At 43.3% G+C, this 22,943-nt stretch overlaps 2 protein-coding genes across 2 annotated transcripts; both read right to left on the bottom strand.

The window, feature by feature from the left end:
* Window positions 1-2,000: 2,000 nt before the first annotated feature.
* LOC115008400 (potassium voltage-gated channel subfamily A member 10-like) lies at window positions 2,001-9,547 on the bottom strand. The gene is made up of 2 exons (XM_029431988.1): window positions 9,389-9,547; window positions 2,001-4,047 (listed from the first exon to the last, which is right to left on the bottom strand). The coding sequence occupies exon 2, from the start codon at window positions 3,892-3,894 to the stop codon at window positions 2,206-2,208; it is 1,689 nt and encodes a 562-aa protein (XP_029287848.1). The 5' UTR covers window positions 3,895-4,047; window positions 9,389-9,547; the 3' UTR covers window positions 2,001-2,205.
* A 6,076-nt stretch (window positions 9,548-15,623) lies between these two features.
* LOC115008403 (potassium voltage-gated channel subfamily A member 2) lies at window positions 15,624-22,649 on the bottom strand. The gene is made up of 2 exons (XM_029431993.1): window positions 22,364-22,649; window positions 15,624-21,468 (listed from the first exon to the last, which is right to left on the bottom strand). Exon 2 carries the CDS (start codon window positions 21,329-21,331, stop codon window positions 19,850-19,852), a length of 1,482 nt encoding a protein of 493 aa, XP_029287853.1. The 5' UTR covers window positions 21,332-21,468; window positions 22,364-22,649; the 3' UTR covers window positions 15,624-19,849.
* Between the last annotated feature and the right edge of the window lie 294 nt (window positions 22,650-22,943).

The raw sequence follows: 22,943 nt of genomic DNA, 5'->3' as shown, positions 1-22,943 counted from the left end.
AAATGATTCATTTGGTTCTGCATCTTTAATTTGCAGCTTTTGCTTTTGAAGGCATCGTTAAGCTCACGGCACTCACACAATTTCTCCGTCTAGTGAAGAATTGTTACGAACAGAAAGAAAATTTGGTCGATATCGCCGACAACAACAAAACCTCCTCGATATGTCAGCTGTTGCATTCCTGCGTGGTTTGATCATCCCCTTTTTTTTGAGCTTGCCTTCTATTTTTCGCCGTGCTGAATCTCACTCACTTCTTAATTAAATAACAGGCTTGTTACAGAACACACAGCGAGAACATGTCTGCCCCTCCAGTCTGCCGTCTACACTACAACGTCAGATATAAGAAACACTAACACAGCTCTTTTTCTTTCTTGAGATGTGACACGTTGGACTCGGTGAGAAAAAGTTTTGAAAAGAGAGATAAAGAGGCAGGAGAGGGAGAGAGACAGGGATGCCATCATGACACCAGAGCATGAGGTGATAATGAGTATTCAGCTCTGCAGCCACGCACAGACACTTATAGCTCCATTTATCACTATTATTGTTGAACAGAGAAAAAGTTTGAAGGCTTTTAATTAGCTTTGTGTCACAAGTACACTTCCTCCCTTAAATGAAATCATTAGAGGGAAACTTCACAGTTCGGATACATGTTTAATGAAAGGCACATAACATAACATAGTAAAGTGCTGAGTACTAACGTGACTAACTGATGTCACCTTATTGCAATTCCTTTTAATTAATTACAAGTATTGCTCTTTCCATGGGTGAAGAACACAACTTATTTGTCCACCCACACGTCATCATTATTGCATATTGTAGGATTATTAGAAGGCATTGAGTGTTACAACTACATCCACTGCCAATTCTATACAAGCTGTATTTATATGTATAATAAACTCACATACAAGCTGTATTTATATGTATAATAAACTCACATACAAGCTGTATTTATATGTATAATAAACTCACATACAGTACATTTTTAAGAGCGAAATGTGGCATGCATATATAGGACTAATTTCCTGACGACAGACACACGTCATCATTTCACAAATCCAGTTAAAGTATTGGCTTTCCCTTTCACATGGAATATAATGAGCATCACTATATGATTGCAAGACTATAATATGTTAAATATGTCAAACTTTCAGTTACTGATAATAAGAGTTAAACCTTATGTCATGCAATACAAGTGAGAGAACATGTGTAACTGGAGAAATGATCAAATACAAAGTTGCTCTTCTGTCTCCTCGATTCACATCTTATGTCACATCTCTAAACACTTTAAGAAATATGTTTTATTTTTGGTGTAAAGCTCAAGAGATAAGTGGAAAAACAAATCTTTCAGTGCAATGAATTGATTAGATTTCTTTTAGATTTAAACTCACATGATAATAAGTTTGAAGGTTCTAGTCTGGTGCCAAATGCGAAATAATAAAAATGAAAACTACGCAGGTAAAAATAACTTCTCATTTTGAAAAGCTGCACGCAACTACTGCATGCACTATAATACAGTAAGTGGTAATGCAGATTTATATTTTGCAGCTTATCTACAAGAGACGTGCCAACTTTTACCACACAGATATTGTTACGCTGTGTCATGAGCACTCACAACTTCAGATGTGCTGATAAGACAATGTGTGCGCTAATGTCCTCATGCCTTACACTGGATGCATTTGCCTGACCTTGAACATCATGCCAAGTTCTATCTAGGTTTTGCTGAATATACGAAAGAGTAAATGTGATGTAATATGAGCTCTGAGTATACTTCCAGTCTAAATGCTACGATTATCACAACGGTGTTTTCTTTTGAGGTATAAACTTACCGTCATTCAGACCCACAAGGACGTTCTGCTCAAATGTACAACTGACTTCTCACTTGTTTACTCCAAGAGTCTCCTTTTTCCAAGGTGAATGTCTTCAAATTGCACTGGATGAAAGATGATAATAATACCTTTCAGGTCTTCTACACAAAGTTAACTTACAGAGTAGTTGCTGAGTTGTGTTAATTGCACTTTGACACATCAGCAAGCAGACAGACAACTTGTGTAACCACCACACAGGGTCTACTAATACTGTCAGAATTCGCACAAATGCTGCCATAAAAAAAAAAGCAAGAAAGATAACCCGCAGTGCTTCTCACTACTGAATATGTTTGATTTGTCCATGTGCTTCTCATGCCCTTGATGGGTATAAATATTCTCTCTATCAGTGTGTGCCATTTTTCTCATTCTGCCAGGTGCCGTTACTTTTGTTTAGTGATGGTGTGCTTCCATACTTGTTTGCAGCTGACATTTTCAGGGCAGCCTCTGCAGCTGCATCCATCACCTGTTTCTCCTCCTGCTCAGTCTCACGGTGGTAGAAATAGTTAAAGTTGGAGACGATGACAGGGACGGGCAAGGCGATGGTCAGGACACCAGAAATGGCACAGAGGGTGCCCACCATTTTGCCTCCCATTGTGATGGGGCACATGTCTCCGTACCCCACAGTGGTCATTGTCACCACAGCCCACCAGAAGCCGTCGGGGATGCTCACAAACTGCGTCTGGGGCTCATCCACTTCTGCAAAGTAGATGGCACTTGAGAATAGGATGACTCCTATAAAAAGGAAGAAGATGAGCAGCCCAAGTTCCCTCATACTGGCTTTCAAGGTCTGCCCCAAGATCTGAAGCCCTTTCGAGTGTCGGGAGAGCTTAAAAATTCTGAAAACTCTCACGAGTCGGATGATTCTCAGGATTGCCAGGGACATGTTCTGACTAGAGTTCAAATCCTCGTCAGGGGTCGTAGCCAGCTCCGTTCCTAGGGTCACAAAGTAGGGAATAATAGACACGATGTCAATGGTGTTCATGATGTTATTGAAGAAATCCCTTTTGCTGGGGCACACCACAAAACGAACACCGACTTCAAAGCAGAACCAAATGATGCAAATAGTCTCCACAATGAAGAAGGGGTCTGTTAAATACGCAAACACGTCTTTAACGGCGGGATGAGCAGAGCCGCCTGTGGTCCCGTTGATGAGTTGGGTTAAACCCGGGGGAAAGTCAGCGTCTTCTCTGAACTCTGGCAGAGTCTCTAGGCAGAAGATGACGATGGAAATGACGATGACAAACACAGAAACCAGAGCGACAGATTTGGCTGCACTGGAGCTTTCTGGGTATTCAAACAGGAGCCAGAATTGTCGTTGGAGTTCGTTGGTGGGCAAAAGGACCTCCGGTTCTTTGACAAACCCTTCGTCTTCGCGGAACTGCTCCATCGCTTCATGACCCAACTCATAGAAAACGATTTCATTAGCAAAAACATCTAAGGGAACATTGGCCGGTCTGCGGATTCTCCCCCCTGACTGATAGTAGTACAGAATGCCGTCAAAAGTCGGGCGGTTTCTGTCAAAAAAGTACTCGTTTTTCATCGGGTCGAAGTATCTTATCCTCTTCATGGGGTCACCGAGCAGCGTCTCTGGGAAGTTACTCAAGGTGCTGAGCTGGGTCTCGAACATCAGGCCCGAAATATTGATGACAACTTTCTCGTCTTTCTCTTCAAAGCAATGTCTTTCAAATAAATCTTCATTCTCGTAGCAATCCTTCGCCATCTTACTGAAGACGCTGTCAGTGGGAGACTCACTGTTGATCAGCAGCTTCAGATTAGAGATCAAACTGCCACTGCTGGAGTTTGCTTTGGCGGTCAGAGATGGAGGACTGGACGGCGACAGCCCGTCGTGAGCAGACTGATGCCTACGTCGTCCTCTGTGTGGCGACTGTTGAGGAGAACTCAGACGGTGGATTAAAAGATTGTGATCGGGGGCCTCTGAGGGGGGTGAAGTCGGGTACCCGGAGTCACTCGGGTCACCCAGGTTGATGCCGACTTCATCCATGTTCTCAAAATTTACAAGCGGCACCTCCATCGTCCGTCCTGTCGCTAGCCACAGCTCCGTCTATCAGCCTGGTTCGAGTGCAGGAGACGGAGGGGGCACCACGACCAGTGCCACGCTGAAGATCCTGGCAGGTTATCATTCAGGCAGCCGTGCGCTACGTTTGGAGTCAGTCCTCGGTGTAATCTGTAGAAGAGGGGGGGGGGGGGGGAAAGCAGAGTTATGTTATATTTCGTCAAAATGTTGGTAGAGAGATTTTTCTGTCCGCTGGAGTTTGCATCAGCAGAGAATGATCTGACACTGTGCTTGTACAGGTATGTCTCTCCCCCAATTCTGTACCATGAACTAAAAACACAAGCACTGCACATTCGACTGTGGAAGTGCTTACATGGGGTATAGGTAGTATTATTGCTGAACATTTGATTTCCTAATGGAAACATCTGAGCTTTCACTTCTGACTGGATGCAGACACTCCTCACGTTTACGTCTAACAACTCACTTTTTGGTTAATCCCTGCTCGCGGTAGTCTATCTGCATCACGTTTACTTTATCTCTAAGCAGCTGTTTATCATTCCATTTGTGATTCAGACAGGTAACCATATCCCGACACACGCTTTAAAGCTGCGACCTCTGTGTCCACTTGACACCGAGGGCCCTGCGCACTCAGAGAGACTCATCTGGTTCTATTTCCATTGAAGCAGATAACGTAACAGTCCAGGATATGGGATTGTATCTTCGTATCGAAGGACGTCATGATACGGTTAGTGCAAAAAATAAATGTATCGATTGTGCCATGTCAGCAGAGAGGTGTTATTGAGTCCAACAGAAAGGACGGCTGAAGATGCAGAGAAGTGAAAAGTGCTGTTGGATCTTACACTCATCTGAGACACTAATTGTTTCTAAAAGCAACTTCTTGCTGAGCTAACTCAGCCTCATGTCACACAGCAATAACAGATAACAGATCAACTGACATCACTACCTTTATCCAAGCACCCACAAACGCATGCAAATATATCTTTCATTTAAGTGTAAAGTGTAAATCCAGCTGCGTGCGTATGTCCGCACCACTCACCCGTGTCCCCGGCTCTACAGAAGTTGTTGTGCCTTCTCTATCCTGCCTGGCAGCTCCGCTCTGCTCCACCTTTCTCCCTTCAATGTCTCCCTCATCCAGACTCACAATCAAGAGTGTGTCTAGCTCTATTAAAGCTCCCATTGGGTAATTTAACACCCTACACGAAACCAGAGATGGCAGAGGTAACCACACACACCTACAAAAACGTACACATGCATACGCGTGGACACAGAGACAAACACACACGCAAGAAACTCACTGTATTTTGGATGTGGGGGTCACCTGGCTTTGTTCCCCCTGCTCCTTCCTCCGTCAGTTGGATAAGTGAGGATGTTATAGGTGGCTGTCTGATAGGAGATTTACCCTGCAGGAGCCAATCGCTGTTTAGACATGGCGAGGGGAGAGTGGGACCCTCTCTTTCCCCTCTTTCCTGCAGAGTAAGCATCCACATGCAGGATCATCCAATCCACCCTCACCTTGGGGATTATACTGAATTCTTCCTGTTACAGCACTCATAGCTCTCAATACCTGCAGCCGCACACATCTGCCCAGTGGATTCAGCTTTCTCTTAGTGATACCGATAATCTGTGACATTTTTAGCTCTCTGAGATCTCAATCAAACTTTTCTTTTCTTTGAGAGAACAGTCCTGTACGCCAAAAAAAAAACACATGCCAATTCTTCTTTGGAAAAACAAGCATTAGGCAGCACACTAGAATCAATTTCATTGATAAATACTTGAAGTTTTCACTGAGGTCATTTATTCTGGGCACACATTTCCCCTAGAGGTGTTAGAGGTATAGATTTGTAAGACCGTTCATAGTGTAGTGAACATTTTCCAAGAAATACCTGCAGAAGTGTTTTCTCATTCCTGTTGTCCCTGCCAACTCCAGCACCTCTGCGCCTGCCAGCTGCTGAAGGTTCGTAAACTAAAACAGCTGTGTGGCTTTGAAACATATGTAAGAAGCCTATTTAAAAGGTCAAATTAACCTCCTTAGTTTAGTACAGTCCTCTCTCGAGGAGCACAACCTTTAATCAAAGTTAATCTTCTACTTTTTCAGAAGGGCGGCCAATTTGGCAACATAGGTTGAATATTGTGTTACCTGATAGAGAACCAGTTGCCTGAAGTCAGAAATCATTCCTTCATCTCACTCTCCTCCTGCTGCAGCCTGAAGTTGGCTGCCTGCTGGTCCCCTGTAACATTGCGGCGTGAGCAGCACCACTGCAGGCGCGGGCACATGGCTTCAAGGTCACAGAAGGCTGTTTTAAGACTTTGCTATACATCATCCCACACAGTCACCTCCAGGAATCTCATTATGTGTCCTCACAGGACCGTCATGCACATGTGCATCAATGAATACCTGAGACATACTGTACATTCAGGTTTGCACCTGTGCACGCGGAGTGCAGCGACGTGCATGTGCACACACAGACATCAGCTCAACATGCACGATATATATACAGGGATCTTTTCCTTGTGCGATCCCGCAATGTCCTGGACATGTCATTGAGAACGCAGTCAGCTGAGGCACGACCCGACACTTAAACCCTTCATAATAGAATTTGCGAAGAGAGACAGGAAGACGGACAGTGAGGGAGGGATCATACACTGCCCGAGTCAGACTGAGAGGGTAAATAATCGATCCATTCCCCAGCTAAACGATTTGTGTCAGTAAGAGAGGGAGAGGGGAGGTTAATGGAGGAGATATGAGCTACAGGATGGCGTGGACTGCAGCTACTGCAGTGTCACATCGTCTCAGGACTCCTGACAGGGTAGCAGAGAGTCCATCCTCCATCCATCATCCATCCCTCCCTGCGTCCAGCCCTCCCCCGATAACACCGTCACCTTTCCTCGTTAACAGTGTTGACAAAGCAATTTCTCCATCAGCGTGCTTCTGCGTTAACTTTACTGATGCTGCAGAGGACTTTAAGTCATGGACGCCTGATAGGAATATGTGTTTATGGAAATTAAAACTCTAGTAGTGATCAAGATCATTTAGTTAAAGTATCATTAACACACTGTGAACATACTTAACTGGTGAAGGTCCTGCATTCTAAATGTTTTATTTAGTTTAATTAGTATATGAAGTATAAATGTGTCCTGTATAATGTTTATCCTCCTCTCCTTTTTATTGTTACTCTGCTCATAACCCGTCAAAACTGTAATCTTCTATTCTTTCTTTTATTTTTTTAAACAGTGTCCACGGATGAAGAAGCGTCTTTGTGTATCTAGAAAGCACTATATCAATTCATAGCACAAACTCCTGTGTGTGTGTGTGTGTGTGTGTGTGTGTGTGTGTGTGTGTGTGTGTGTGTGTGTGTGTGTGTGTGTGTGTGTGTGTGTGTGTGTGTGTGTGTGTGTGTGTGTGTACACAGTGATTGGTTATGGCCTGATGAAGATCTCTGATAGATCGAAGCGTTGCTCCGTTCGGTGTTTAGTCTAAATGCGTTCCCTAAACTCTGCGTTTGTCTTTGGAAATGTAACAAAGTAACACAATCTGTGGGCTTCTCATCTCGTGCACATGATCGGAGTAATTCTATCTTAAAAGCCCATATGCTCATCCATTAAGGGGGACAGGATTTCAAAGTACACGTCAGGTAGCACGGATTAGATATTCCAGCCTGGTAATCTTATAGCAGTTGTAAAGGCAGCTGGTTATTCCAGTCTAGTAATCCTATATATTGCGGCAGAGGTTCTTCTCATTAGAAATAACATACAAGGTTGGGTCAGCAGCATACAAGGTTATAACAGCTACAGTAGAGAAGACCACATGCAGCTCAAATCACATGTCACAAGTTCATATGGATTCAGTGTCAAACACTTAAAGGGGAAGTGATCAAGGCGTCTCAGGTTGTGGGTTCACTTTCATATCTAGATGGGGACATAGAAGGAGGGGAGGGATTGAGGGTTTAAGAGGCTGACCATGTAATTGCAATGTCCCCACTTTGAGTCTGTCTTTTTTACTTAAAGCCGCATTGAGATTAAAAATCTCTTTCTAAAAGACTGTCCTGGCCGAGATAAGGCAGCAACAACGACACACAGCAGGAGACCCATGATACAACTTATACCTCAAAGTCTGAATTAAACTAAAATGCAATTAGACAATACAATAAAACATTTAAATACAATCCTAAAAATAACACAAGGCAACAAAGAGAAATCTAAACCCTGACAAACAACTAAAAAACAACTTCAATCAGACAAATCAAGATTCTGAAATATGTCAAATCTTTAGCAGCCAGAAGAAAGAGCAAGCAGTTTCTGCAGCGGTGATTGTCATTCACAAAGAGACGTCGGCAGTGTTAGATCTAACTACTGAAGGTCGCAGGCAACTGGAGCAGCGTGCTGTACATAAAAGCTCCTTTACTCAGTTCAGTGTGGACCTTTGTTGCATGTCATCCCTCCTCTCTCTCTCATTTCCTGTCTTCTCTTCACTAAATGAAGGCAATAAGTCCTGAAGAGAGTTCAACACGTCCTTTAACTACGTGTTACCTAACAGTATACAGTACAGTATACTGTAAAATGCTTTACTACAATGACACAAGTGTAAAAAGAAGCACATCTAGTCCTTCTTCTTTCCCCTCATTGAAATATATCCAATCAAATATTTTTCATTTAAAAAGTGTAACTGCTGTATCAGTCTGTGTGCACTGGAGGTTTCAAGTTCCAGATTAGACGTCTTCAATTCAGATTTAAAGTGATGACAGAGAAACTTTCCTTCTCGTTTCAAACTCTGACCCCGCGTGAGTGTGTGTGTGTGTGTGTGTGTGTGTGTGTGTGTGTGTGTGTGTGTGTGTGTGTGTGAAGGATGTTTGTGCAAACTTCAGAGTAAAGCGACAATAAACACGTTTCTTTTTAGAGGAGTGGGAATTTAATCAGCTGGTCTGTGAGTAAATTCTGGATTATTACAAAGTGTTTCCGTCCTGTGTGCGCGCACGGTTCCTTTCATTGTTTTGACAGAGGATTTGGCCTGCAGCTGACTCGGAGGACTTTGACTCCACTAAGGAGATTATGAAACACAGGAGATCAGCCCGCAGAATCACCCTCACAGATAAACAGTGTGGACTAAATACTACAGACTTAATTGAAATGTCTGGATTGTTTCCAGCTTCACTAATCAAAAGACAAGTGCTAATCTTGCGTGACTCTTTGGACCCGACACGATGGGGGAGGAGGCGTGCGTTCACAACCAATCAGAGCGCAGCCACAACATTTAACACTGCAATCCTCACAGTGCTTTAAACTCACTGATTAAATTACTCCTTTTTTACAAACCTTTTTTTTTCTCCCCCGCACGTCTAAACACATCCTTTAACAACAAGCGGTAGATGCTGCAACACACTGTGGATTCTTTAAAAGCACCACCACAAGCAGTGAGACGATACACTCCACCCAGCAGCCACGCAGGGAGGATGAATGCCATGCACCACCTGCTATTTTCGACAACATTGCTCACCGTTGGACGGGGAGGTTCCATGGCTGCAGACGTGCCGAGCTCATCCAAAGCCTCCAGATTTACAGAGCCTCCTCCTCGTGTTCCCATATGGCCTGTTGTAGAGCACAACACATGATAGTAGGGAGGAATTATCAATGAAATAAACTTTTTTAACATTCGACGATGATGATCAGACGCATGACACTTAGTTTAACAGTGGGTAATCCACCACGGATTCAACACGACAACTAGCCCTGTGACTACAGGAATAATCAAAGCATCATTTCCTTTATTATTTCTACATCTTACAATTAACAGCATGCATTAAAAAAAACTGCCTCAATTTCTCCCCGGGAACATTTCTATTTAAATATTATTTAAAAGCGTTAAATTGAATTTACCTTGTTATCCAGCGGTGCAAGAAGCTTGTCTAAACTCACTCACACATCCTCTTAGATTAAATATCCAAACAGAGTCTTAAGGAGCAGTGGTAAATCTCTCCAAAGCGAGAGGTTTGGACAGAAGGCAGATACAGTTAAATACTCCATAAAGGAGACAGATGTTTTGAACAACAACAGGGTTTCTATCGATTCTGTCGGTCTGAGTAACATGCGAATAGACAAATCCTCACGCCGCTCCTTGTTCACATCGTGTTATTTCAGCTTTTGTACAGGAAGCAAGTGATCCCCTTTTTTTTTTTATAAATAAATTGCAATAACATTACAAATAAACTGCAATACTGTAATAATGCATCAACGGCAACACAATCCACACGACCTTCACATGAGGACAGTGTGTGTCACTTGAAACCTCGACGTCTGTCTGTCTGTCTGTCTGTCCGTCCGTCCGTCCATCTGTCCCCCATCAGTGTAATGAGACAGAAACTGAAGTGAAGTTCTGTTTGTGCAGCACAGGGCTCATTTCTCTCATCGCTAGTAAAGTCCTGAATCTGTGCGTCTGCCTGCCAGGTGTTCTCGCTTGGATCTCGATCAGATTTCACACTCGTTTGTAGGATTCATTGGTCACACGCCAGTTTGTGAGTGTGTGTGTGTGTGTGTGTGTGTGTGTGTGTGTGTGTGTGTGTGTGTGTGTGTTCACCTCTCTGCCCTCTCTCTTGTTCATTTAGTCTTAGTTGAAAGTCAGCAGGTGTTCACAGTTTAAATGGACGCGTTTCTTTGGTTGAGCAGTCACAAAGTTAGTTTACATGCTAGTGGTGGTGTGGCTCCAGGGGTGACAAAGAAACAACAAACTAAAACATCCGGCCCAGTCGCCATTGAATTTATATATTTATATTTTATACATGTCTTTAGGGTGGGAGGGGAGGTGGATTCATCAAACAAGCACAGGCTGTTCGTGTCCCGTGTGAAACCACGTCATGTGACGCTACGTCACTGAGTCACATGACATTAGTCTGTAGCTTTTTGACATTTCAATCCATGATCTCTTTGCAAGAGTGACACGAGGCTGAAATGTATTTGTGACGTTGACATTTTGCAGAAACGTAAAATGCGACTTGTTAGAAAACAAATAATTGGGCTGTTATGACCACAGTCGAGGACTAACTGGTATTTATTGTTGATGACACTGACGGACTTCATTCAACAATGAACATAGTAAACTAATAAACAGTTGTATTCATAGTAAAGATGATGAACATCCACCATCTTCCTCCCACATAATGCATACCCTTGTAATGTGAGGCCTGTATATGCCTTTACAAGCTTTGGTATAAACTACATGTGGTTACTGTTTCTGCATTGATAAGAAGTGTTCTCGCTGTTCTTGTGTAAATCACTGCAGAACATGAAGCTTTGTTCCTGTGTTTGAAGTAAAACTTTAAATCGTGTGGTAGTAATAACATGCATGATAAAACATAATTTCCTCCTTTGTGTTGAGGCTTTGTCCAACTCCGAGAGGTTTTTCTACTGCATCACTCTCTTTGATCAAACATGAATAATGAATGAAGGCAAGCTGCTAAACCTCCTTCACTATCTCTCCTCCCTGTTGCTTTACCCCGGCAGGAACGCTCCACCCAGGAACCCCATTATGTCAGCAGGCAGCTCCAGTGTCTCACTTCCTGAGACAGACGTTCACTTTTTATTATTTGATTTTATGGTCACTCACACACACACACATGTATCGATTTAAAGGATAATTACGTGTTTTATACGTAAGAAATTGGGCAACAAATGAGTAGTGAGGTGATCAGGAAAGGTAAACAAGATGACAGTCAATCCTACATTAGCTACGCTTCTTTTTTTGGAGGTAAATCTCAAAGTGAACGCACCCTGAAGCGCAGGTGATGATCCCTCACAGCACAGGGAAACTAGAAGCGTGCACAGCTACAGCAAGTATGATGGTTGGATGTTTCCAAAGGAGAGTTTTATTTGGGTAATAATGCCGTTCATCTTTGTTTTCTCTTCCAAATGAGTTAAGATAGCTTGCTGGTTTCTTTAAAACATTTCTGATTAACTTAAAGCACGTCAGTGAGAGAAGGCTAACAGTATTATTATACTTGCATAATTAAGGCGCCTGATGCAGGCATCGTCTTCCATCTTAAGTTTGCGTATTTGGACAAAGGAGCACAAAGCAGCGGCAACCACCCAGTGAGGCCCGCTCTTCATCAAGAGATCATTGCATACATAATGAATACGCTTCGTGAGCGCAGTGGGACACATTCACCATAAGCACAAACACACACTCTCTCTCTCACACACACACACACACACACGCACGCGAGGTGACGCTGCCTTCCTTCTGCTGCTGAGGTGATTTTGTTTGTCACTTTAAATTGAACTGCTTATCAAGCACATTTGAATGTCCTTGTTTCATCAAGATTACATTTTTTGCCATACGTTTCTTCTCTCTTGCAATCGTCCTGATAAGACAGCGTTACACATCAAGCGCGAAGACGTTCTCTATAAAGGGAACATGCATTCCTGCACTGATGAGCAGTAAGAAGCCAGAGTATTTGCCACACAAGCGGCACACATGAAGTTACACAACATGCAGTGGAGAGATTACAGATGTTCTGTCCCCTCCCTGTGCATGGAGTTGGAAGTCGGATGTAAAAGGGGAGAGGCCCTGGGACTGAGATGTTGATAAAATATTAACTAACACAAGGATATTTAAAGCCTCTGACGTTCTTTCCCTGGTCGTCTTGTGGGGAATGGCCTCCGCCAGATGAAGCCAGCAGACAGGATGCAGCTTCACCTTTAGACAAGTGATCAAGAGACTTATCTCCTGATCAAAGATCATCTAGATTTATCCCACACACATTAGATTAGGGGGACAGAAGATCAAAGTGTGTACAGTTTAAAGTTTAACTTGTTGTTTTAATCTACCATAGCTACCTACATCTTTTAGCCATCACGTGAATATCTGTCCTTTTAAATACACTAGAGAGCAGACGACCTTAAAGGGTTTTATTTAAAGCTTTCAGGGGCTTTCATGCTCTGAGCTGCCTTTATTTATGAATGTTTTATGTTTATGGTGTTTTTATTTCTAGGAGCCAGGACTCACTTCAAAGACACAATGTGGAAGTCATTGTGAATCCCGTTAAATGGTCAAAAAAGAAGAAGAAAATAATTCATCTAAGACTTTTGGTACTGCTTTCTCACAAGACCTGTTTATAAGTTGTGTCGAATGGCTTTAAATAAATGATTTACTAATGCTTTATACAGTAGATCAGTTATAAATAATCAATGAGAGAATTATGGCTTGCAGGAGAAATCCTTATCGCTGGTGGTTATACTTTACATATAGAGATAACGCAGATGTTGGTAATACATTAATACAAGCTTGTGATTTTTACACTTTCTAATAACATATTAGTGTCTAGAGTTAAAGGAATAAACCTTTTTTATTTGCTTTCTCTGTGGCTTCATACTGAAAATACAGATAAGAGTGATTTTAATCTTCTCAACTAACTCTAACCTGGCACACACACAGCTCCATTACGCAGGTTAAACTCACTTCTACGACGAGGAAGACTGTGTTTCTCAATGCCTTCCTCACCTCGGGTCAGAGGGCCGTCGTGTACGGTGCACACACCACACATTGACACCTGGTGGTGACACTTATCGACTCCTGCAGCCTCATAATCGCTGGTTACCCTGTTGACTTCTTCCCACTTTGTTTATGCATTGTCCTCCAGTTTCCTCCCAGTTTCCATACTGGTCTGCTCTTTCGTAATACTCATGTCTCCTGGTTTTGTGTGCGCTTATGAGCTCAGGAGCATCTGTCCTGTGTGTGCTCTCATAGGTTCACCATCCCCTGTGAGATGGGCTGCATGCTTGGCTGACCTCAACCCAGCCCATTTGTCAGGAGGAGGGTGTGTGTGTGTGTGTGTGTGTGTGTGTGTGTGTGTGTGTGTGTATTTGTTTCCCACTCAATGTGGCCATCACACTCTATAAGTGTATTGATCGTCCATTTGACTCTGGAGGGAGCAGGCGTGGACATGTGTCCCTTTGTGTCTGGAAACCCACCGATACGGTTACTTATCTCACCAGCAGAAGAGCCTCAGTTACTGAGTCGACCAATGAGAAGCTGCAGATTATTTATGCAGAATATAACCCGGTTGATTTTATTTCAAATCAGTGGTGGAAGGTAACTTAAGTACTATATTCAAGTACAATATTGAGGTACTTCCATTGCATGTTACTTTATACTTACACATTTATACTATGAGTTTTACTTTTGTTATGCATCTTAGATTTAGTTGATAATACTTTTTACAGATGATTGAATATTGAATGCAGGACTTTTACTTGTACATTTGTATTGTATTGTACTTTTCTACTAAGAATACTTCTTCCACCACTGATTTCAAGTGTACTCGCGCAAAAACCAAACCGTTCTTTAGTGTCACTCCTTACCTGAGTGAGAAACTGAGGTACATCGTGTCATTTCCGCGACAACACCCCTAGAGGGCAGTAATGCTTTCTTTTTCATTTGTCCTCATCACTGCACAAACAAGGATCCAAATAAAATTGAACATCTATCTCCATTATTTTGAATCTTCACTTCAAGCCAAACAACCAGAAGCCAGTCACATGTTACAGTGTGCGTAAGAAGCAGGGCTTCACTGGTGACGACTGGTGGCTGATATCGGGGCAGGAGTTGATGAGTGTAAAAAGCTGAACAACTAATAACGGGTGTGGTCCGGTGCCAGGACAGCCCTGTTGGATTAGCACAAGTCCCACTGCGCTTTCCTCCTAATTACAAGCTGGTAAGCACAGTACAAGCCAGTATGACTGCTCAACCGTGCTCCTGTGGGCATGCTACCATCGCTGACAAACACCCACAAACACCTCACTAACAACAACAACAACAGGCAGCAGCGGCCACCTGCAGCAGGCCTGTGTTCCCGCTGCTCCAGCCTGCCTGCCTCTCCCTGTTTGCCCTGCTTTCAGCAGATCGAGCTGCAGACTGCCGCATCGCTGGATCAAAGCAAGATTAATGAATACAGCAGAGATGTAGCTAAAGCATCGAGGCCCCCCCAAGTGTTCCCGCTAGCGATGCAGAGCTGTAGTTAAACCCCAAGCGGACTAAAGATAGCAGACGGCAGCACAAGACAAGACGCCAGCTACCTCGAAATTAGTGCAGATGTAGTGTAGATGTGACAGGTGAGCACACACATATAAGAACAAAGCAACATCACCTGAGACATTGCTATGATATATCACATTATATAGTAATATATACTCATATTGAAGATGGATCTGAACATGTTTTCCAAACAATAAACACCTGTAAGAAAAAAAAGGCAATTTCTATGTTTTATATGGACTGTGCTGCCATTAAGAGTTCACTTTAAGAATTCTCTCCTCTCCTCCACCTTTCTCTCCGTCTCCTCCTCTGCTCACATTCATCCTCCTCCTTCTCCTATCTTTCTTCAACAAAAAGGCTATTAATAGAACCCCCTGCTCTCTCTTTTAACTGCAGGAAGCATATACCGTGCACTTAAAGGGAGGAAGAAGCTGAAGATACCAGGAGGCGTTTGAAAATGTCCTCCACACAGCCCATGGCTACAAAGACGCTGGATGTCCTAAGAATAACAACAAAGAGGCCTTTGATCGATTCATGGCATTTTGCATCGGCGTAGACGCTCTTCGGATAAAATTAGCAGCTGAAATCATTTTCTGACTGAATACCTTGCGAACAATGTGATGCGAGGGAAGAAGGCCGGGAGAAACATTTGAAAAACACCTCTCACATTTTTCTTTTTCGTACCAAAAAAAATCACATTATTTGCAAGCAAAAGAAAAGTGACACACAATAAAACACACTGAACACAACATTTCAGTTGAATTATTATTGGCTTCATTATTGATATTACTTCGTCAGGGTTATGATCATTTGGAAGGATTATATGCATTTTTAATTTCACATGTTTTTCTTGTCCATAGATTGTCCTTGTTGTCTTGTAAAGTGCAGATAATACTATGTTTTAAATCCAGACTTCACATACAGTATATAGTACATGGTTTTTGCTCCGTCATCCATTAGTTATTTACATTATTCTCTCACATTTCATTTCATAGAAAGAAAATCCATTATCCACTGTACCAACGTTGATGGATGCTTTCAGGCCTCTATGATGTGGGGGGGGGGGGGGGGGGGAATGGGGGGTGGGGGGGAGGGAGGGGGTGGACAACTGCACATATTGTTTCAGTGGACGCCACACTATCAGGCTCTTTGGGGGGAGGGCGGGTCAAACGAAAAGAAAGCGTTCGTCCTCAAACACACACATGCATACAGATTGCATATTGATCATCTTGTTTCCCATATGTACGAGTTTCTTTTATGTAGGAGCCTTGTCTCAAAGAGCTGACGTCGCAGTTCAAAAACAAACAAGTTCACAAAGCTCATATTCACATTCAGCCAACGTGCGAGTGTTTGACGTACAGCAGCAGAATATTGCAAAGTGTGTCTCTTCTGCTCGCAGGGTTCGTTTCCAACGCGCAGTCAGCTCTCAGGACCAACATGTAATTGGTGTCGGAATAAAACATAACGTTCTTAAACCTTCTCAACCACCAGCTAATAATCGTTCTCTGCATAGATTTCTCAGTGTATTCACTGTTGGGCGTCGTTCTCATGAAGCGGATCTGCTGGTGGGTCCCTCAGCAGGGATGACTGTGGTGTGGTGCTCCCCATAAAGCAACACAACATCTTTTTAGTTGACTTTGTTTCCACTGAATAAAAAATATTTTACAGATGAAATCTGCAGGTACATGATTCTACTCGTCTTTGTGCTTTAAGCAGAATTAACTGTCGACGTTCAACTACGACGTGAACTCCAGTGTATGAGTTGCTACAGTGAATATGTCTGAGGTACAGTGACATGCCCAATTTCATACATTACAGATAAATGTTGCATGTATCTGTAACTTTTATGATATATATCTATATATAGATATATATATATATCCAAAACAATGGAATGAAGACAATGAGATACAATGCATTTGCATGCATAGACAAATATTTTTGGTCAGACTGTGAGTGTTTTTTTTTCTTCACATATACAGATATGCAAATGTCTGTTGCATAAATGCAGCTGTACAACCAGGCTAAGACACTGACATTCTGTGGCTCTCTCTTTCTCTCTCTCTCTCTTTCTCTCTCTCACACACACACACACACACACACACACACACACACGCACAGACAACTCCTACATAGCTGTGCAACAACACACCCGCAACAATACTCAACTGATGATCAATCAGATCTTGATTGGACTGTGGAGGTCCATTAAAGTTCATTCTTTCTTTCTTTTGTTTTGTTCTCCACACAGACCCCTCCACCAAAGGATTATGGGAATATTGCTAAACAAAATCTTGTCGTACCTCGAGTTACAGACCATTCTAACATCTCAATCCACCTTTAACTGCTACTCTTGAGAAAGCAACACATAGAACGGCTCCAGTTTACTGACTGAACTTCTCTAAAAACCCTCAAGATGCATGAAAGCAGACACAGATCTGGACAGAGAGACAACTTCAGAAGCCTCGTGTCAGGCAGTTGGACGAGGCATCCTGAGCACATATTGGCAGCGATGGTGTTAAAACATTTTGCGACTGCAAGTTGAAGACTGTAGTGAGCAGAATGAAACCCTAAGAATAAAGATGGACATCCGAGCATGACAGATTTAATGCGGACATTTCTTGCTACGGACCTTCTTCTAATAATCCATCCCCTTTCTTATTACCGAAGACATCTGTGAAGAGATGAAGAAAGGCAAGAGACTCGAGTGAAGTCAGAGTACCCCTATGTTAGCCAATATCTACTACAGACTGCTGCTAATGATCACTCCCCATATTGACGTTACTGCCTTTAACCGTTACCTTGGCAGTGTTGAGGGAACAGTGGATGAATCTCAGCTGGACACAATCCTAGAATCAGAACCTAATTCACATCCTAATGCCAACTTTTAAAGACAGATTGAGCTTCTGGCATCAAATCTCAGGGGACAGCCAGACTCCATTTAAATTCTTACCAATTTAACATCAATGGAAATCTTTCTGATACAAGGCTCAGCTTAGGGATGATACCGTTTCAAACAACACCCTGCCTTTCAACACTTAGTTCACAGAAGACCTTTTTATACTAAGTGAAGCAAAGTTTTCGTAGCTAAAACTCACTAGCTAAGAATATGCTTTTTAAAATGGCTAGTAAGAGAGTGTCTTTGGCTCTGAAACAGAAAAACACTGTGCTCAAAACAATTAGTATTGTCATTAAAAACAAAACATGGCAATGATCTGCGCATTGTGGAAGACTCTTCCTTTTTTCTTAAACATTGCTATTTAAAGTTTTTTAATTCTCCACTAGAAGTATATGTGTCCTGTATAGTATGTGTCTTGTCTGTATACATATTTGTTATATATAAATATATATAAGAAATAAATATATTATACTTTTTTTTTGTCTGGCTTCTTCTTTGATTTTAAATGCATGCTTCTAGGAATGTTTGTGAGGTCATGCAACACTAGCAGATTAGAGTAAACCCAGATAAAAAGGCAGTTTAGGGGGGGGGGGGGGGGGGGGGGAAGCATTATTCTATACATGAATCCTTAAACGTTGCTATTTTGATCATGAGGACGTGATCTTGTGACAAAACTGTGAAAAAGACAGCACTGCAAGTCTATCACATCTGCAACTGGGATTAATGTCCAAAACTAGAGTGTGAGATAACGCCTGAAATCACAGCTCAGCTGTTTTCTAGCGAAAGTTTAACGCAATGACTTCTACATGGAATGTTAATATCGACGAGGACATCCTGGTAAGGATTTAGCCTTATGATTATTCCTTAAGAAATCCTCTAACATACAGCTTTAGGTTCTTTTAACAGCTACCTGCAGGCATCCTTTTAAAAGAGTGGATTTGTATAGAAGGCAGTGTACAGACAAATATACAGTGGTGTGATGAAGCAAGTGGCAGTCAAGAAACAAGTGGAAATTCTCTTTCAGATAAAAATGTCATGCAATTATCTACCGTCTATGTTTACTACTAACAGCACCTACCTACCGGCTATCAGTTAAGTCACAGTTAACCTATCTATTTATTTGAATAAGTACTGTGTGTCTGTGTTTGTGTCTGTGTGTGTGAAACTGTGAAAAACAAACAAAACAAGAAGAAACATTCAAGTTGTCCTCAAAGCTCTGCAGTAAGACCAGTTTTGGGTGAATGGAAGGGAAGGAAGCTTGCATTGCAATACATACAGTACATGTAAGACCAAAGCAGTGAAAAGGCAAGGCCATTCTCAGACATTCATCAGATACTGATGTCTGCTGGGAAAAAAAGGTGTCGAACCATGAGCTAAGTGCTGATGGCTGTCATTCATCCTTGAAATAACGCGGTGTACTTAACCACCAACCTCGTCACAAGTCACCCACAGGCCATTCCAGCGCTGGAGTGAGTTTGCTTTATGCTTACACATCCTCTTATTTCTAAATGGTAAGACAGTTTTGTTTCATTGGCTCCAGGAAGCAGCATATGTAGAGCGCAAGGAGGGCTCTTCAGAAAGCGCATGGCAGAGCAGCGTGCCTTGGGAAATGAGGGACGGGGGACTAAAGCAGGGCTTGTGTTGCTTTTGTTTCTTTTTGAAAGCAATACTTTTTGTTCTTGCTGTGTTTCTCCCTTTATCTTTTCTTTATGTGCACTACTGTTGTGGGCAGGAAAATGTTTTTAAAACAGCCACACACACACACACACACACAAATAAAAGCCAACTCCATGCAGAAATGCAAAAATTTTGACAGTCATCAGGAGTTTTAAGGGCAAGTTGTGAGAAGTGAAGTCAGGATGAGCGAGGAGTGAGCGGATGGTCTTGTCATATTTTTTTTGTTTACTGTCTATCATTATCAACATCCTGAATTCTATTGCCTTGATTCTTCCAGCACACAGGCTGTACACCTGTCCCGTCCAGTTGCTCAGCTCCACATTTCCCGCCGTGACAGGGAGGAAAATAGCAGACGACTACACGTCTGTAAGCATTTTGGTGATGTTTACATAGTTTGTGTTTGCCAGCGTGCAGTTGGCCGTCTTAAGGTTCTCCTCCTGAATGTCCTCGTGGCTGTTGTTCACAGCCTCCTGGATCTCCATATAGTCCGACTTACTGACGGTGGAGCCGCTCCGGCTCTTCTTCAGCTCCTCGGCTGAATCCGTTTTGGCCACGTTGACCTGCAAGTACTGCGCCTGTTCTTCACCTTCAGTCTCGCGGTGGTAGAAGTAGTTGAAGTTGGACACGATGACAGGCACGGGCAAGGCAATGGTCAGCACACCTGCAATGGCGCAGAGGGAGCCCACGATCTTGCCACCGATCGTAGTTGGGACCATATCACCGTAGCCGACTGTGGTCATGGACACCACCGCCCACCAGAACGCATCTGGGATGCTTTCGAACTGCGACTCGGGCTCGTCCGCTTCGGCAAAGTAGACAGCGCTCGAGAAGAGGATGACCCCTATGAAGAGGAAGAAAATGAGCAGGCCGAGCTCTCTCATGCTGGCTTTCAGGGTCTGACCCAAAATCTGAAGCCCCTTGGAGTGACGTGAGAGCTTGAAAATTCTGAACACTCGTACCAAGCGGATGACCCTGAGAATGGCTAAAGACATGGCTTGCTGACCTGCTTGACCGTCGTCTGGCTTTTCTGCGAGCTCTGTGCCAAGAGTGATGAAGTAAGGGATGATGGCAACAATGTCAATTATGTTCATTATATAACCAAAAAAGCCTGCTTTGCTGGGGCAAGCGAAGAAGCGCACTAGAAACTCAAAGGAGAACCATATAATGCAGAGAGTCTCCAGGATAAAGAACGGGTCAGTGAAGTAGGTGGACGTATAGGTGATGACTGTGGTGTTGGTCTCAGGGTAATAGACTACAGACTTGTGCATATCATCATCATCGTTGCGGAAAATAGGGAGGGTCTCCAAGCAGAAACTGACAATAGATATCAGGATGACCATGACAGAGATTATGGCAATAATCCTAGCAGGACCTGAGCTCTCTGGGTACTCGAACAGCAGCCACACCTGTCTCTGAAACTCATTATCAGGGAGAGGCCGCTCCTCCTCCTTGACGAAACCCTCGTCTTCTCTGAACAGCTCGATGGCCTCGTCGCCCAGCTCGTAGAAGCGAATCTCTTCTGAGAAAATATCGAGGGTGACGTTGACCGGCCTTCTTAGCCGGCCCCCTGATTGGTAATAATACAATATGGCGTCAAAGCTGGTTCTGTTCCTGTCGAAAAAGTACTCGTTCCTCAGCGGGTCAAAGTAGCGCATCCTCTTTTTGGGGTCTCCCAGCAGAGTCTCTGGGAACTGGGAGAGGGTTTTGAGTTGAGTCTCAAAGCGCAGCCCTGAGATGTTGATGACCACCCTCTCACAACACTCATAGTCGGCCTCCGGGTCGTAGTCCTGCGGGTGAGTAGCCGCCTCGTCAGAGGGGTCGCCTGTGGCAACAGTCATTCTGCAGGGGGAGGAGGCCTGCACTTTTCAGTGAGTCTGGGTCCTGCAGCCTGGAGAACTGCAGGCAGGGGCCAGGAGAGGGAGGGGGCTCGACACCATAAAGTCCTGACGGCCACAGGATGTCACCTAGGATCTGACTGCATGCAGGACAGACAGAGCAAAGACAGACAACAAGGTGAGGTAAACCGGAGACATGATTCAGCACTCAATACTTCGTATTGTCCAGAGGTGTCAGGAATTTGCTTTAAAACAACTGAAAATAGACGAAACTGAAGCGACCCTCTGAAACAATGTCAGTACATTTGATATGAGGTATTTAAAGTTATACTGTCGTGAGAAGGCAATCGATGCAATAATGAATCAGCTCATGACACTCCTGCCCCTGACTCGGCCAAATTAATATGCATAAGCCATCCCCCTTGCATATAAATTGCTTCAATGCAGGTAAACTCAGAGGCTAACCGGCATATAAAACATATAGACACTCGTAAATTAGGACACCGATCTGCTGCAATGGACAAAATCCACTGTAATGAGTGGGACTACCTTTTTGCAGTGAAGCCATGCATGAATATGGCAATGCAGCAGTCAGGCACCAAATTCATACAGACAGCATCCTGTCTAGAATATCATAGAAAACCACTGCAGTCTAAACAGAAACGTACATAATGCTTCTCAGCTTTACTGTTGTTTCAAACAAACACACGCCTCACATTAACTGACTTCAGTTTAGTTTTGTTTGAGCATTTTAGTCTTGAAATGGTGCCCGTCTCTGAAATATTCAAAAACATCTATAAATAATTTATCCATAGAAGGAAATAGGTTCCAAGAGAAACACTGTATCTCTTGTTTGCATCATCTCCACTCACAGTGGGAGAATGATGTATGAAACATACATCAAATCTATAACTGCAGGTTTATTGTCTATAATCACGATTTCCAGTGAAGTGAAAATCAGTGCATTAACTACAAAACGCCAAGACTTTAGAACATACAATCAGATCTGCTTTATCTTCATACATACATACATACCTGCAGACATCTGGACTTTGGTGAACAGGAAGGTGAATAACCAGCTGCGACAATCAGCTCTTCCGTCTTTAGAGGGGGTAAAAAAAAAATCCAATTTGGGGCAGTCGATGATATTCACCTCATGTTGTCTGCAGCATCCTCGCCGTGTACACCGGGTACAGTATGTGCGGGTGTGTCCTCGCTTTCCCCTCCCCGACTCCTTTCCTCCGGCTGTTGTGGGATGGCGATGGGCAAAAAGGGAGGAGGGACGCGATCAAGGAGGTGCTGGTGCTTCCCTTAATAACCAAAAGGTGCTGGGATCAGCAGAATGATCTGCCTCCGCTGTCCCCCTCCACGCCAGCGTGACTGTGTGACGAGATGTGGCTGCAGACAGCCGCAAAGGTAAACGGTCCTGATAAGGTGCTCAGAGAGTGAACATCTGCAGAGGGAGGGGGAAAAAGCGAGGCGAGGCGAGGAGGAGGGAGAGGTCTTGAACAAAGATACTCTTATTACCACGATTTAAGAATTAGACGCGTTCTGGGACATATGCATCGATAATGAGTCATCTTTTCATGTCAGTATGAGAATAAATCTACCACTC

This window comes from Cottoperca gobio, chromosome 5, assembly GCF_900634415.1.
Source record: "Cottoperca gobio chromosome 5, fCotGob3.1, whole genome shotgun sequence".
Classification (NCBI taxonomy): Eukaryota; Metazoa; Chordata; class Actinopteri; order Perciformes; family Bovichtidae; genus Cottoperca; species Cottoperca gobio.
Note: the sequence above shows the minus strand (reverse complement) of the source record. Positions and strands in the feature narration are given on the sequence as shown.

What these genes read in the sequence shown, in the direction of transcription:
- LOC115008400 (XM_029431988.1), bottom strand. Translation starts at nt 3,894, where the DNA reads ATGGAGGTGCCGCTTGTAAATTTTGAGAACATGGATGAAGTCGGCATC.
- LOC115008403 (XM_029431993.1), bottom strand. Translation starts at nt 21,331, where the DNA reads ATGACTGTTGCCACAGGCGACCCCTCTGACGAGGCGGCTACTCACCCG.